The following is an 18,002-nucleotide window of genomic DNA, read 5'->3' on the forward strand; positions in this document are numbered from 1 at the left end:
AACACTATCATGTCCCTGAAAACAATAGAGTTCAAGTTTCTGCACCTTTGCCAGAAACAACCCTCACTACAACTCCACTCACCATTTTAGGGCAATACCGAAGTCTCAGACAACTCTGCACTTGGCTGTTGTTCCACAAGGACTGAGCCACAAGTGACCACACGCACCTGGGGCCCACAAACAACCCAGCATCACATGGGCAGGTGTGGTCACACACCAACAGCAAGACTTAATCTCAAACTGTGCACAACTCCTAAAGGTCTTCACAGCCCCTTTCAGCTTTGGGTGCTTGCTGATAGGCATTCTGTCCTAATTATTGATAGAATTTCTGCCAGTTAAATTATCTGTTTTGGAATAAAAGCTCCAGAATCCTTTTCCAATTCCTAAAGTACCATAAATGATTGTCAGACTCAAATATTTATAGAAGACAGGCTGGAAAACAAAGATTACAACCCTGAGCTAGCTGCTTGTGGCCTGAAGACCCTGTATTATTTGACCCTGCATGAACATGTGAACGCTGCTGCATGAAGCTTATCACCCAAACATTCAACACTGTGATATATGTTCTCCCAAGGCAGACAATTTAGTAATAAGTATACTCCCTTGTAATCAAAACAAGCAATGAGAGAACACACACTTTGCTCAAATTATTGGTTTTCTTGTTTTAGAAAACTTCACTTCAGCAAATGAAAAATGTAAGAGAACACTGTGTACCCATAGCAAGTATTAGGATTTGTTACTCCTGAGCTCCCCTCCAACTGATGGGGGGCTGGGGAGAATGATTTCAGGGGGAGGGGTAGATGAGATCTCAGCACAGACTCTCGAGTATGCAATAGATATGTTTCATGGAGCTTGGCTTATTTTACACCATTTTTTTTCTCGTACTACAAAAATATTACAAAAAATAAAGAACTTCAATGCTATTAATAAAAGCTTTAAAGTTAATTATTCTCTAGTCAAATTAGTGAGGAAATCCTTTTGGCAGCTTCACAACTGCAACGCTTGAAAACCAAGTATTTTCCCTTTGACAGCAATAAAAGGTGTTCCTATGGTTATGGCTTTGTTTAAGAATCTACTTGGAAATACTTAAGCCTCATTGAGAACCATGAATAATTTGCCAAGTTGGCAGGTACTCTTAAAGAACCAGGGAAAAACCTTTCTCTGATCACTTTATGAAAGATGCACACTTGGAAGTTACCCTAGAAAACTACTCAGACATTACATCTTTAATATCAATATTGTATGTTTTGCAAATCCTGCATTCAAGGAATTAGTTTCATTTTTCTTCCTCATGTGTCTTTGTCCCGGGCAATTACTGTGTCTTTTTAAAGGAAAAGAAATTTACTTCAAAGACTAATTTAAAAAACAGTGCTGCTGAAAAGCTGCATCTCCTTCTGTAAATAACCATCAACTAAAAACAGGAGCAGAAGTCAACAAGAAATTGCTACAAGTACCTGGACCTTGTGAAAATCTGCAAACCTGCTAATAGCTCAGTTCAATAAAGCTTTAAAACATTTCCACGTCCCATGGTAATCCACATCTCTCAGACATACAATTAAATATCTTACTGAACTTGAGCCTATGTCTAAAATACCATCTCAGTGTATAAGAGCACAGCTCTGCTTAAGGAATTCTCCATTGCAAAATGGAACTATGAAGGGTGTCTGACCAATATTGAATGTAGTTATTCAGTGACGTTTAATGGATAACTCTGTGCCGGAATTAAAGGTCAAATATTCAAAAGTGGTATAAAAAGCATCTTTACTCAACAACTTATGAAAAGGAAATTATGTATCATTTGAAGCCATTAAACAAATTACGTTACTGATACTGACAAGAACTCAGTAAAATGTTTGCCAAACATTTTGCTTGTCCACAAAGCATCCAGTGAAAAATACATGAAACAGGTCACATTACACAAGCAACCATTTTCAAAAGTCAATGTAAAAATAGCAATTATATTTCTAATTGCTTTCTTCCCTATTTTCCAAAGCATGTAGATGTAAAACATCATATGGGTCACTTCTCAGTCTCATTCTCAGGTTCACTGTCTCCACTATCACTGTCTCTTCCAGGGTGTTCTGGCATCGTTCGATGTTCATCTGCGTCGCCCACTTTCAATTCTCCTTCCTTTACAATTTCTTCCCCTGCCTTATTTTCTTCTTCTTGTTCTGCATCTTCCTGCATGCCTTGCACTTCACCTTCTACTTCAGTCTCTTGAGTTTGAGTAGTTTCTGGTTCTTCAATCATGGCAGGTGGGGGCAGTAAACGCTAGATGATTAAAAAAGAAAGGATTTTCAGTTTTCACAATGAATATATCTATTTGGGCATCTATTCCTATTTTAGCTTCGATTGTTTTATTTAGGATTTTGCAAAAGATAACGAGTTAACAAAGACTTAAAATTTAGAAGACCTAATAATATCTAGGGACATAACTACTATATAAAAAATTAGGGATGATCTTGGCTCAGATGATGGTCTTATTAAACACATTTTTTTGCCTGGAGAGGGTGTGAAAAACTTCCAATCCAAGGAGTTCAAACACATTTCATTATCCCAAACAGAGAGACAAGTAATAGGGCTATGGTAGATCCCTACTTGGAGCAACCAGCACATTCCTACTGAAATCTCAACTATTACCATTTCAAACCTCTAGATATGTTTAAGCTGCTTTTTGAGGCCTTTAACGGGCATGTCTTTAGCAATTAATTCCAGTAATTTCTCCTTGAAACGTCTTATAAAATACTGTGTGAATGTTATCTATACAAGTTTTACCCATGGCTGCAAATATAGAACAACGCAAGTTCCAGTAACAGTTAAAGCAATGCTCAGCTATTTTTCACATAAGGCTTCTGGAAAGGTAATTTAGTATATTAAAAATGTTCTGCTCACAACCAAAAAGGTAGTTTGCAGAACATTATAAGCATCAGCAGTAGCCATATTACAGACTTTGGAAAAAAATACCAAGAATACAGTGAGCTGAAGAGTATGGATGAATGCTACATAACTCCAGGCTGTGCAGAAACACTCACACTACTTGCAGCCTGACATTATTTAATGACATGATGGGTATTTCCTTGGATTATTGTGAAATGAAAGCTCGATAAACCTTCCATGGATGACTGTTTAGTTTTGTTTTGCTTAAAGGCAACTTGCTTCACATGATAAATTAAGTATTTAATTGTAGTGAAGTCTTATCTTCAATTAGATGACACTAATATCACGAATTTCTGACAAGCATAGGCAAATCTATGAAGCAATTATGATTACCAGAAGAGATATGAAAAGCATTTCTAATAGACTTCGAAGTTATCCTACTGCGTTCTATAAACCATCTGTTCACAGAAAAAGCGTATTTCAAAACCAGAGATCCTTTAATTATAAAAATATATTCTTGATGCATGAGACATTCAGACATCTGTGATTTAGTTAGATGCATGTTGCGCTTTGTGACTACTACTGTTTAGACTAGTGTAAAAGAAAAGGCAAACTACCATGTTGTACTACATAGGGTAAAAGAAATTTAATGTCTACTTTTTCATTTGCAGTTCACTTTTCGGCTTTTCCTGCAAGGACAATGTGATTCTCTGCCATAGTAGGAAAACAGCAGTTTTGTAACTAATGGATAAGATTAGGATCCTAAAAAGAATACCTGGTATTAGCAGAAGGATCAGGACCATATTTGATTAAGGTGTGAAGCAAACCCATCTTTCGGTAAAATTTAGATGCTATCACTGGCTTTTCAGGACATGTATTAATTTCTCAGTTTCCACATGGCTATTCACTTCCATCTGAATGTTACTAACCGCACAGCCCACTGAGACTTCATCACATACAATCTGCATCATTGAGATCTCTTACTAAATTAGATAAACTGGCTCCAAAACATGACTTGTTGTGTGCTTGTAGGAATGGCTTTCTAACAAAACAGGAGATTTTAGTAGTGTCACTCCTCCTTCCCTATCCCCTTTTCTCTACAGTAGAAAGATAATTAGAACACTTCCTCCAAAACAGTGAGAAAGTATCCTGTCCTCCTGGCAAAGACTTTTTATGGGTGGCAACATGTGTCAAATTTGGTTGAAATGATGCCCCTCAGAAAAAGAAAAAAAAAATTTCCAAGATTCACTGGATAAGAATTGCTGAGAAAAATTTTCTATCTGAAAGTCTGACATTCAGTTAAAGGAGAAGTTTTGGGTTCTGATCTCTACTGATTACACTGTTCCATATTAGATGAAACAGTTAGTGACAGAAGGAAGGAAGAGGAGGTGACAGAGAAACATCCTTGCATTAAAAAACAAAACCTGTATCTCACAGACAAGTACCTTGGACTAATCTGTCTAAGGATACAAAGCTATGCTCACACACTCTTCCCACAGCTAATACAGAGTGAGTAGCATCCTTTTACATAATTTTTTCCCACTTGTGGAAATGCTTCAGAAGAGCAAAAACCAGCAGGGAAACTGAGTAAAGGCAGCTTTCTGCTCAGTATACTACCTAAACTACCTTAAAGCTCTGGCTCACATACATAAGAAGTCAAGATGTTTCTGTTGGGTTCTGAATTCTGCTTAAGGAATTAAACCCTGACAAAATTAGGTACAGAAGTGAGAAAGCATCTACAACTGCTTCCATCCCCATGTTATTCTGCTTGGTGCTGAACTAGTGCTGAAGAAAATTGCTCCAGAATAAAAATGCTACAGCTGCTAACCAGCCTGGATAACGCAGTGAGCTAACATGGTTAAAATGGTTCCAGGACATGATCTGTTCTTTCTACATACTGCAGGCTTGCCATGAAAACCTCTGTTACAAAACATACAAAACATTAGACCACCATGCAGTGGTGCTATAATACCACTTGCTGCACTGCACCTGAAGCATAACACACAAGTTTACTTCAATACTGCACAGACTAGTTCTTTAGTATTAATGATGAATTCTAGGGTCCAGGCAGAGCCATGTCTAGAACTCAGCACCAATTACTGCTGGTTTTGGGGCCTTAAATTGGGGCTCAAATTACTAAAAGATCAGCTCTTGCTACTGCAAGATTTTAAAGACCTCAATATTCTCACTTCCGGTCATAAAAACTTCCTGAATTTTACACATGACAGCAACAGTCTCAAAACTCAACAGCATCACGTGTCGCTTATTAAAAGTTTCATTTTAAACGTACACCTTCCAAAAATCAGAAGGTCCTTACCTGTTGATAGTGGCGTGTGCTCTGTATCATGTGCATATACATATTATACACAAAGTTAGCCATTTGAGGCATGTTCTTAATAACATGTATTTGGTGAGATGGTCTTTCTCCATTCTAAGAGAGGGGAAAAAAAGCAGACATGCAGCAAACAAAGCAAAGCAACCATTACTTAACTATATTAGAAAACAAAAACACCAAGAAATTAAGTAATGCTTTTTAAAGAAAAAAAAAAAACAGCTGAATTATTTAGCAAGATAGAAAGTGTAGGTCTTACACTTTGGGGAACTGGATTTATCACGATATGGCAACCCAATGATGACATTTCAAATGGAAAGGCTGGGTTCTGATGCTTATTCCATAAAGTATGTTTTGGGCTTGAGTCATTTAACATACTCAAGTCACAAATAGTTTACAGTCAGATTAGGACTTAGCCTGCTTGTCCACCGAAGTCCAGCTTCTTCTTGCTCTCACCCACTGACCACACACTTTGCATTCTTTGTTGCACAGTGGACTTGACAGTTTCAACTGAAGGGCTCCCTTCCAAACTTGTCAACAGCACTTAAGGCCAGGGAAAGATATGTAACTGAATTTTGGGTTCACATAGGCACCCCTTCTCAAAGCTCCAGGAAGCAAAGATGATATGCTCCTCCATTTTTTAATTTAGCATCCTGCTGTGCGTATCCTGTGCTTAGATGCTTAATACAAATCTTTCCCTAAAGATCTAGTGCAGGATTACAAATTACGTGTTTGTACATATGAATCTAGCTCAGCAAGAAAACTTTTTTGTGATTCTGGATCCCTCCTCCGCCTCCCCCCTTTTTTTTTTATTTAATTAGTTATCTTGAATTACTCAGTCAAGTGCAATTTTACCTCTTTTAATGAGAAGCTATTAGCTTTGTGTGGCTTTTTTTGGAAAAAATAACATTATTTTGTTTCATTACAGGACGAATATGTAACATACTAAAAACTTACCTATTTAACACAAAAGAAAAATACTGAATCACTTACACTGGTAGAAATTAGGAAAAAGCAGGCACGACACAGTTACACTGATAACCAAGTTTTGTGGGAAAGTCAGTTAAAAACAGCTACGTGCACATAATGATAAAATGCAACTCTAGGGACATGATTATCCAAGAGTCACTGGTTTAGCAGAGAAGACAGTCCCAGCTCTTACAGCCCACCCAAAAAAAGTGGGCGAACACACACTCCCCCTTACAGGTAACAAAATTCAGAGCAGCTGTTCCTACCTGTCTTGTTGTTGGGAAACATTCTGTGGGAACGATCTGGAGGTGAAGTGGTCGAGCTGTGAGCTGGCTGAAAGCTGGAGTTAGCTCAAAACAGTTCTGAAACAGCGATACCCGTGCAAAGATATAAAGCCCGAGCCTGGCTCTTGACATTGCAACAACTAATCGTCGGACATCCCTTTAGAAAAAAAAATAAAACCAATCATGTTCTCTTTCACAGATGACACAGTTACAATAAAAATAACTAGAAGTACACAGAAGTCTGAATTATAGGAAATATAAAATCACCTGTTAAAATACTATTTTGTCTTTAGTTCTTTTTCCCCTTATACACTGTTTCAATAACTACCAAAACCACTATATATAAGAGGGTTCACTGTACCAATAACAATATGAAAAATTACCCTTTACTATTTTCCTAGTCTTAACAGGTAAAGATTTACATTGAGAACAAGTCACAATAGCACTTATATATCCCTGAATGAGTAAACACGAGTTTGATAACTCTTCTAATTACTGTTGATTAGACAAAGCTTCCTCCACCTCACCACAAAACTGAAATGCAAACATTTTAATCTACACATCATAATGCAATTTATGTAGCAATTAAACACTTCTGATACAAAACAAACTAAAAACTGACTTATAGGAAAGAATCTATGAGAAAATTTAAGCCACATTTGTTCAACAAGCATTATATTCCTGTCATTCTACTAGGGTGAAAACAAGTTCAACCTATCTGCAGTAATATAAACTAATTATAGCATAAGACCCATTATTAAAGGATAAAGTGGTTGTGAAGAAGGTACCAGACAGTCATAAAAGGAGTTGTTTGAACTTCATTCAATATATAGCATCACACTTCATTTCTACTACATATTGAAATAATTGAACACTTTTGTATGAAGTACTATAAATATCTTTCAGATACAGAAAACATGTAGTTTAATGACATTACAAGAGAATCTTCTTACATACCTAAGGTGGCCAACAGCTTTGGTACGCACTAGTGAAAGGAGAATATAATCATTTTGTTGACCTTGGAATCTGTCCACAGTTGTTACCTATAGAATCAAAGACCAAGAAAAAACCTCCATAGGTTAATCTTTGTCATTTCAATTAAACCGGGACACCAAAACTTTAACATCATTTTCATATTGAAATCACGGTAAACGTGAAGAGTAAGGAGAATGCTTTAACTCTGTTATAGTTAGTCTCTAACCAAAAAATCATCAGCCTGTTCTTTTTGGGACATGTTGGGAGGAGCTTTTATCTGACTGCTGTTTCTTTCACATTTTCATTCAATTCAGACAGCTAACAGTGGGGTGCTAAGACCAAAAGACTGTAGAAAGATACCAGTTTTATAATACGAGCTTTAACCATGTTTTTCATGTTTCATCACATTCACCATCATACATTTTATCAAATAATTTCTACTCTGGGTGGATCTTCCTAAAGGTGTGGGCTTTTGGTGGTGGTGGTTTTGTTTGTTTGTTGTATTTTTTTTTTAAATTTGTTTGGGTTTTTTGGTGTTTTGCTTTGGAGGACAAAATAAATGACAAAGAGTTATTCTGTCCCTTGTAGTCTGTAAGCCATTCCAACTTCACAAACTTCACTCCGTATGTCAAATTACAAGCAGGCAGGAATGAGGGTACTACTCTATGAAATTCTATAGAATGTAGGCTAATATATGCGCAGTTAACCAGGGAGTACTTGCACAGAAAGTGGTGAATTTATTGGGCCACCAAGATGATCAGAGAGCTGGAACACCTCTCCTGCGAGCACAGGCTGAGAGAGTTGGGGTTGTTCAGCCTAGAGAGAGAAGGTTCCAGGGAGACCTTATTGCAGCATTTCAGTACTTAAAAAGAGCCCATGAGAAGGATGCAGACAGACTTTTTAGAAGGGTGTGTTACAATAGGACAAGCGGTAATGGCTTTAAACTAAAGGAGGAGAGATTCAGGTTAGACATGAGGAAGAAATTTTTTTACAATGAGGGTGGTAAACACTGGCACAGGTTGCTCAGAGAGGTGGTTGATGACGCATTCCTGGAAACATTCAAGGCCAGGCTGGATGGGGCTCTGAGCAACTTGATCTGGTTGAAGATGTCCCTGCTCATTGCAGGGGGGATGGACTAGATGACCCTTGAAGGTCCCTTCCAACCCCAACTGTTCTATGATTGTAAATCAGTGTGTTCTATAATATGTCAATTTAAAAATAAACAAACCAGAACCACTCCAATGACTGATATATCTTCAAAGTCACCTTATTTGGCCGCCCAATGAGTGGATTATTTCCACACCGCTGATTAATGACATCGCGGATCAGGTGTTTCTGTCCGTTGTACGTTGTCAGGATACTTATCTTGTCTGCGGGATAACCAAGCAGGCACATGTACATGAAGAGTGCCACAACATACTCAGCTTCACCAAGATTCTTAAGTTTAAACAGGGAGAAGAAAAAAAAAAAAAAAAAAGGGGGGGGGTTACTCAACTTGTAAGGTTGGAAAGAATAAAACCTCTGACATTATCATGTCTTTAGACAAAAATCTCAGCACTGAGAGAAATGTCTCTAGATCTGATGTTTCTCTGCTCATTTGATAAAAGCCTTTTTGAAAGAATACAAGAACCACAAGCAGGTTTCATAACTTTGTTCTGATTCCTCTTCAGAGAACTGCTGAAAATATCTACAGCAAAATTGCTGTTAGTCATCAGCTGACACTTTCCAATATTTCTTCAGAAGCTCCCAGTTTTATCCCAACAAGTTTAAATTCTAAATATTTAATAGTCCTTTGATACAATAATTAAACGTTAAAACACTTAAATTATATTTATGGACTACTAAATATTCACGTATTTGCATCTCAATGCATTTATATGCTTATAGCTGTCTGCCTTAAAGTAACTGCCACTGTAACTGCATTATTACAGAACACAACCAATACAATATTTCATTTTTTTTCCTTCTTAAATGTCAGATGCTGAAAAAATCTGTTACGTAAAACTGTGGAATTATTATATGTTAAAAAGTATTAGAAGTTTATAATCTACAGATAGTCGTATTCTAATACAAGGGTTTAAAAAACACTTAGTGTCAATATAACATGGCTTCAAATAAGCATGCAAAAGAAGTTGCAATGATGCACTGTCCAGTAAGCTGAAAGTAAGAACCAGTTCAACTACAATAACTAAACTCCTTTCAGCTAATTTGGAGACAGACATCTGGATTACCAGATCCAGTTATTTCTGCAGACCATACCTATTCAATTTCAAATGACCAGCTGTAATTTTGTAACTTTTTTTTCCTGTCTGTCCCAAAGCATCACTCTTTTGGCTATAGGAAGTTTTGTCCTATTTCCAGACTGAAGTTATTTGTAGCCTATTTAAATCCCTTTCCTGTCAACAAAAATTATCTTTCAGGTTAAAAAGTTGCTCTCAATTGCTGACATTAATTCCTGTTTTAATTATACTGGGAATCTTATCCCCGCTTGGCACATGTTTGACTAGGCTGGACATACCAGCCTCATTTATTTTTTTCATTAAGTGGGGTCTGCATTACTTGGAAAATGCAGTTGCCAGGCATATCAAACACTAGTGGGTGTAAAGCTATTCTACAAATTTTAATCCCCTTTAAGTCTGCAAAGAAATGCCCAAATTCACAAAGAGAAATAATACATGGTGGCAATGCCATCAACATACTCCATTAATATCTCTCAATACTCAAGATCGTGAAAAAAGACCCAACCATATTAAGTATTAGAAGAATTTGTTCATGAAAGCATTGTTGTAATGGTAAAGGTGTTCTGTGACTTTGTGTGAGTGTTCGCGCTCTTCTGTGGCCCAGGAGTGGTCTGAAGCAGTGCTTAGATTCTCAATTACTAGAATCCCATTTTTAAGGCACTAATTTCAGCTGTTCCTGTTCCATAGGACAACTTTTTAGTACTTGTACACTACAGTGTTACAGTTTAAGAAACAAAAGAAACCCTCCCCTCCAAACAACTCTGTCCTCAATTTAGAGATGAGATAAATTGGATTATGATTCACCATTACTTTCTTCACAGCACACTAGTTTGTATTAAAAAAAAAGGCAAGAGGAACCCAAGCAAAACCTATGAATATGTTTCATACCTTTAAAAAAACAGATTAACATAGCTCTCAAGGATATTCACATGAGAAAAAGGGCCATGAATACTATAATCTTAAAGTATATTATTTGCTTCCCTTAATATTATAGCTGCTTCCCCAATCCCCTGGCTCCTGCCCCCGAACAGGGAGGAGAACTGCAAGGAAAAGGAGAAACTTGTAGATTAACACAGTCCAATAAAATAACACTAATATGCTGCTACTACTAATAAAACGTATAACACGGAAATGGAATACACAATAAAAGATACTCAACGCAATTTCTCATGAACTCTGTCCACACCAAGCGGTGAGTCCCAGGAAGCAGCACCTGGTCCCCAACAGCCGATCCAGAGAGAGAAGGGAGGAAAAGCCAGAGAGGCACAGAGGCCTCTGCAAACAGCAGGATGGCAAAAGGTCAAACCAAAGAAACTCCCAAACAGAACTTCACTGAAATGGAGCAGAACCAGAACAGGTCACCATCCGCGTCCATCCCAGCTCTGTCCCTAGCCGGAAGATCCCAACTCTCCTTAAATATACATGATGCTAATGGCATGGAGTACTCTTATTGATCAATTCCAATGTCAATCAAGCTCTGCCCCATCTATGCCCCCCTTCCTGGCTGCCTCATCCCCGTGAGCAGAGCGCTCAGAACATTCTTGCCTCCCAGACAACAGCAATTAAAAGCTTTAACTCTGTACCAGGGTGCTACCTTCCTCTTCTCAAACTAAATCCAAACAATGACTGTGCTAGCTATGAAAAAGAAAGGTTTCTCACTGCACGAAGAAAAATCAACTCATTTTCAGTCAAATCAGCACAAGTCATTAACTTGCACACAGCTCCAGCTTATAAATTTTCTGAAACCCAAGCTGGTGATTTAGGCACCAGAGTTTATCACTGTTCTTAAAACAAGAAAAATAAAAGGACTGAAAATATAAGCATCTCACTACAATTGCAAAAGGTTTTCCTATACTTAAGAGAAATAGATGGTGGCTGTTGCTGATAGTCGAGAAATTTCAAGGCCAAGGGTTTTTTGGCATTTTAATTCAGCCTTAAGGTCTCTCTGCCTCATCTCTATTTCTTGCAGTACTGTTTCAGTCTTTTATGAATGGGCTTTTTAGTGTTCTTACATATGGATCAAATCAATACAGCGACTCTTCAAACTCAAATAAGTGCCACAGAGCAAAATTTGATCCTTCATGTACAAGGAAAATGCTACTGTCTTCTTGACTATCATAGTTGTACAGCTGAATTACAATGAACTTAAATTTGCCATAGGCCAAAACAACATTTCATAATCAATTACATGCCAAATCTCACCCCTCCCATAGTATTGTGAAAGCACAAATATAAAGCAAAGACATTCACTTTAAGCAAAAGCACCATATGATCTGTTACCACTTCCAACATTTAAAACTCATTAAAAGGAAAAAAAAAACATGCATACACAACTCGATTATACAAGAACAAGCATTAAACGTGTTTACTGCATTTTAATAGTCTGTCCTCACTGCAGATTTAATAAGCCATCTCCAGATTAAATAAAGTATACACGTAAAATTTTTCTTACCTGGTAGAAATAAGGATTGGGCTCAGACTCTCCCACACCATTGAAGTCTTCCACATTTATAAGCTGGAAGTCATACAAAAACCCAGCATTGGCTGTTCTGAACTCTGGCAGAAGCTGCACGTGAGGTAGGTTACCCAGATTCTTGTACCGCCAGTTGTAGAGGTTACATAAACTGTCCAAAACCACACAAACCCAAAATGGTTAAAGTGGATTCTTGAACTCAAAGTAGTTCAGATGCACATAACCCCTCACTTTCAAGATTAATACTTCTGTAGGTTTTCAATGAAAAAAAGTTGGCTGCATAGTCTGTACATATATGAACAAACATACTTGTACAAGCTATCCAGCAATATGCAGCATCATCCAGCAATACAATTCAGTTGTTTTTTCTGTGGTTCTCTTCCACAGAATTCTTCAGATTTCACTACAGTGCAGCACACACAGCCCTAAGCCTGTTCTACTTCATCAGCTTTACACTGAAGGATACAAATTTTGCAAAGAAATCTAGTACAAACTTTTATGGATAATAAAACATAAGGAATATTGATGCTTCTTTACAAAAAGGAGTAGGGGAAAATGGATATTCGGCATTATCCATTGCGAAGCTTCTCGGCGCAAAAATAAATTTATTTTCTTATTTTGTGTATTGCCACGTATTCACGTGGGACTTGAAGGGAAGCAATTAAAATCTACCCAATTCTGAACCATCAATGGTATATATTGGGATAGACATATAATCCACATGAATGCACAACAATATCCAGACCAGATAAAATAGCAGATAGTTCAAGGGGAAACTACCCATGATCAGAAAAGACAAAGTGTAGGAAGGCATGGAAAAAATCTTTTATCAAGAAATTGCTCACAAAATGAAGGAATTCTTCTGCTCTCTTATTTCTAAGAATTTTGCTGAGAAGGCAAAATAAACTTCATTTATCATCATACTCAGATATAATTTGCATTTTTAAAATCATACTCTTGTTCATATGACTAGAAAAAAAAATATTCTACCATCCCAAACATTTCCTACATTAAAAAAAATAATGTTCTACTTCATATTGTTCACTCCATTTTATGCCTAAAAAAATTAGGATTTAAAACTAAAGGGTAGGAAGATTTTATATGGAGTAAATCTCTCTTGTTTTTATTTTTCCTTCTTAGTGTGATACCACAAATAAGCACTTTACACAATAAATGAATTTAACATCTTAGTTAGCACAGCAAAATAACATACATGGATTAAAAAAAAGTTATCTTTCAATATAAAAAAAGGCTTTATGCTCTTGTGTGAACAACCTGCTAGTCTCCAATCAAAGCTGAAGCTCTGATGAAATACTACAAGAAAAACACCCTTTGCAGAGTCTAGTATATTCAACACTATGTAAATCAAATATTTATTTAGTCTTGAATATAAGAAATACATTAGTTTAGAAAAGGAAGTTTCTGCAAAAACGTCTTGGCTGCAAAAAACCCAAACACTTAATATTTACAGGAATTTGAACAGTCTTATTTTTCATTAAATTTCTCATGCAATAGCAAAGAACTACTAAAAAAAAAAAAAAAAAAAAAAAGAAAAATATATCTGATTGCATTTCAGCAAAATAAAATCTGCCCTCCTAGTCTAAGCCGAAACAAACAGAACAAAGCAGCTAAATTACAGTTTTGCAAACTCCGGTTCTAACAATATAAACAAAGTTTCCAAAATTATATGTGCACTTTTCCCATTTTTAACCTGGTATTTTCTTACAAGCTAGACATGCCGTTTTCTCTGTCTCACCTTGCTCTTGCTCTTCCTTGTGCATCCAAATCAACGGTTGGCACTCCAATACGAACAAACCGTGTAAAAAGAGACTGTTCCATGTTGGAGTACTTTTGAAAAGCCATGTTCTTAATAACTGGTGGCAACTGATGATGGTCACCAATCATAATCCACCGTTTCAATCGACTGAATCCATCCTGTGGGTTCTAGAATTAAATAATTACAACTCTTACAATATAATCAAGGCACTCAATTACAACACATCATTAGTCAAATTGACTGTCTTAGTCTAAGTCCTGAATTTCAGCTTTTGTTCTTAACTACCCTGCACTGCAGTCATTTTAAAGACTAACAGCTTCTTTCCAATCTATCAGCAGAAAAAAGGAGTGGTATTTTAAATAAAGTATTGTTTATTGTAAAGCCACAAGTACGTTTGTTTTTTAAAATCAGTAGGGAAACATCAGGATAAATATCATATCACGTTGTTATAAAGGCCAGAAGTAACATATTAGTGGAGGACAAAAGGAAGTACCACAATTATAGAGGTTGTAGTAGTAAAAAGCCTGGTTTCTACACAGTACCATTACACTAGAACAGTCTTTTAAACCTTATCTTTTGGATTCTGAGACAGTGAATATGAACTGCCTGAAGCATCTGAAACAGTTTTAGTGCACACATGCTTGAGGCACAAACCAAACCTGCCTTTCAAGTGTCTCTGTAGTTCGTGCGTATGTCTCTGGAATTCCCGCATGGCCTCTTCCATGACCAGGATGTGCCTCTAATTAATCCTCACCCTGGCCCTTGGACTGAATCCTCTTCAGTATGTTTGGTTTATCTCTTTCCAGTTCCTCACCATCCTTTGTGAGCCTCTGTTACACACTGACAGAGCTCATGAAGGAATATTGTAACACAGGGACAAAAAAGAACAGATATGCAGGTAACATCATTCAGGAATTAGAATCCTGAAGACTTCCACCTGCCAGCTTTGCAATTCAGACTCTCATTTCTGACACACTCCTGTGATATTTCCTTTTCCCCATAGGAGCATTATTCAAGACAGAGATAAAGTAATTTTTTTTGATACTTGAAGGAGAAGAGCTTTGAAGCCCTTCTCTGATCAAGAGAGCAGGGAAGGAAAACTGAACTATGGACTGTCCAGCTCATCAAGCCTGAAGATGTCTTAGTAATAAAGTAAGACTACAGAAACTATTTTCAATGGCATGGAAAAAGATGTTATTTTTTTTTCCCCTTCCCAAAAGGCTACGGCTTTGGAGGAGATCAAGCATTCTATATAATCATTTTGGTCTTATCAGCAATTTCAGTCTTGGACAAAGAGCCCTCCAAAGAACTCTTTTTAAAAAAAATCTTAATCAGAACTGCAAATGCAAGAAATTAAGTACTACTACTCTATAAGCCTAGTTCTTTAGGTTTCACTAAAAAAACCTCTCAATTTTCAACGATTATTTGGATGGTTCTTGTAAATAAGGTCATGGAATATCCCCAGAATATGGCTGTACGGTGAAATGGTCTGCTCTAACTGCACAACTATTCAGCTTCTGCATTGCTCACATACACTTACTTCCCCTTACCAGCCTGGTGCATCTGGTTATTCAATGCTTATTCAAACATTTGGAAAATGCTGTAAGATGCTTATTTCACTATAATAACTTCATAAACAATGAAAACCATGGTAAAAGCCAGGCAGGATTTCTTCATAACACAGCACTGCAGTACAATGTTGTGTTATGATTTGTGAGAAGCCTCACCATAGAAGTTTGCTCTTCAGACACCCCAAACAAGATGGAGAAAGATGCGCTCCTATGTTCAGAGTTCAGGCAGTATTTGAGGTTTAGAGGGTGAATTAGTTGCTTACCTGCTCAGAATTATCAAAAGGCCTCAGTCTTTAACGCATCTAGAAGGTGTTAAAGAACTTTTGAGGAAAGGCTGAGGGAGCTGGGTCTCTTTAGTTTGGAGAAGAGGAGACTGAGGGGTGACCTTATTAATGTTTACAAATATATAAAGGGTGAGTGTCACAAGGATGGAGCCAGGCTCTTCTCGGTGACAACCAACGGTAGGACAAGGGGCAATGGGTTCAAACTGGAACACAAGAGGTTCCACTTAAGTATGAGAAGAAACTTCTTCACAGTGAGGGTGCCAGAACACTGGAACAGGCTGCCCAGAGGGGTTGTGGAGTCTCCTACTCTGGAGACATTCAAAACCTGCCTGGACACATTCCTGTGTATCCTCATCTAAGTGTTCCTGCTCTGACAGCAGGATTGGACTAGATGATCTTTTGAGGTCCCTTCCAATTCCTAACATTCTGTGACTCTGTGAACTACTTTAATGTCCCTAAAGCTTAATCTACAGAGTTAAACAGCACTTGAGAGCAGGACTTGGGATTTAATATAAATATGGTTAACTTGGACATGCACATTCTTTTGTGCACTAGGCCCATACTGAATCACTTTCCTGTAATTGTATTCTAATCTTCCTTTTTAAAGAGCAAAGTGAAAAATTATGAGCTGCAATTACAAACACATCAAATGTTTCACAGAGTTTCTATCACGCCTTTTTCAATTGAGGCTAATTTTCTTTTAGAAGAAAAATGCAAAAGCTTGGATGTGGTTTTCTAGAAGACTTATTGTTTTTCAATGAAAATATCTGATCTAGGCAACTTTCTGAAAGGAAATTTAATTTTAGAATGTTAGCAAATGCAGACTGTATTTTTCAGAAAGCCACTAGAGTAAGAATCAAATCAACAGTACAGACTGTCTTTAGTTTTACTGACTTCCCACACATCAGCTTCTGATTTGCAACTGAAGAGTTCATACAGAGCTCCTGAAGGAGCCCATACTTCACTTCCAGAGGTGCGGTTTTATCTCTTGATAATCTGAGACTACAGAGATAACAGTGACAGACATGCCAGAAGCACTTTTTACTTATATCTGAAATCCTCTAGCTCTTAAAAGAATAAAGTGATGCCTCTCAAGCTCAGGTGGCTAAAAGCAACCACAGATAATCTTCACTGGAAGCACAAAAAAAAATTCAAGACAGTCTGAACATGTTATTGCATAATATTAAAAAAAAAACAAAAACAAAACCAAAAAACAACCAACTAATGTAGAACAATGTCAAAGTTCTTAGTGTCCACATAAATGGCAAGTATCAGTTCTAGGTTACTTTCTACACAAAGTATTTTCCTTTCAATATTCTATAACATTCAAGAACACAGATTTTCATTTATCGCTTTTTATAATACGTTTTATAATTTAGGTCTAACCTGCAACAGGAGAGGTATAAAGGTTTCTATCTCCAGAATCTGAGCAGACTCTTCCATTAAGATGTTGTCATACTGAGAAAGAAAAAGTAAAGAGATGTTCATCAACCAAGGAATACAAATTAATGCTGTTACTCAGCCTACCAAAAGAGAGCATCACTCATTCCATTTTTGATGGGCAGGACACTTACAAGAAGATTTTACCTTATAGGCAAAATATCAGTATTATTGAAAATCAATGTCAGGGGGGTGAAATCCTGCTACATCAATGGCAGACCTATCTGTGCCAAGCGGGGCTTACATCTAGAAGGAATCCATAACTACATGATGTGCTTCCCTTATGCCATAAGCCATCTGCAACAGAAAAGCTTTCTGCAGTGTAGCAAACTAATTTGGTACCTTTGAAGTGAAGCAGAAAAGGAGCACTTTTGTGATAAAAACCAGTGCATTATCAGAGAAAAATAATACTGAAAGAATCATTGGTGGTGGGCTTTTGTTTTGTTTTGGTCTGATAAAATCTGTACCAAATTAATACTTATGGCTAACACTGCAGAATGAAAACAGAATTGCATCACAGTTCTCTTTCCTCATATTGTTCATTTTTTAGGAAACAAAGTTATAAAGGCCATTTTATTTTCCCCAATTCTGCCTTTACTTTATTACTCAATCATATCACTGCAGTTTATCTGATACTGCAAAACTAACTTTTCTTTTATAGATATGCACTATTAAGCATTTTTGTATATATTAAAAAGTGATCTCATCTTTTACTTACAGAAGTTAAATTTTTCTTTAATAAAATTACAAATTGAAACATACTGTTCAAAAAAAAAGTCA

General features: G+C 36.9%; 1 protein-coding gene across 1 annotated transcript in view; it reads right to left on the bottom strand.

Annotated features, from left to right (window-relative positions):
- Positions 1–1,744: 1,744 nt before the first annotated feature.
- The window catches only part of AQR (aquarius intron-binding spliceosomal factor), a 54,586-nt gene continuing 38,328 nt past the window's right edge, over positions 1,745–18,002 (bottom strand). Inside the window, exons 28-35 of the mRNA XM_082057776.1 lie at positions 17,169–17,240; positions 13,907–14,094; positions 12,130–12,301; positions 8,704–8,874; positions 7,420–7,505; positions 6,445–6,619; positions 5,195–5,308; positions 1,745–2,271 (exon numbers count right to left, since the gene is read on the bottom strand). Coding sequence (XP_081913902.1) covers positions 2,020–2,271; positions 5,195–5,308; positions 6,445–6,619; positions 7,420–7,505; positions 8,704–8,874; positions 12,130–12,301; positions 13,907–14,094; positions 17,169–17,240 — 1,230 coding nt within the window. The 3' untranslated portion in view covers positions 1,745–2,019. The remainder of the gene's footprint in view (positions 2,272–5,194; positions 5,309–6,444; positions 6,620–7,419; positions 7,506–8,703; positions 8,875–12,129; positions 12,302–13,906; positions 14,095–17,168; positions 17,241–18,002) is intronic.

This window comes from Streptopelia decaocto (genome assembly GCF_964273445.1).
Source record: "Streptopelia decaocto genome assembly, chromosome: 7".
NCBI classification, from domain to species: domain Eukaryota; kingdom Metazoa; phylum Chordata; class Aves; order Columbiformes; family Columbidae; genus Streptopelia; species Streptopelia decaocto.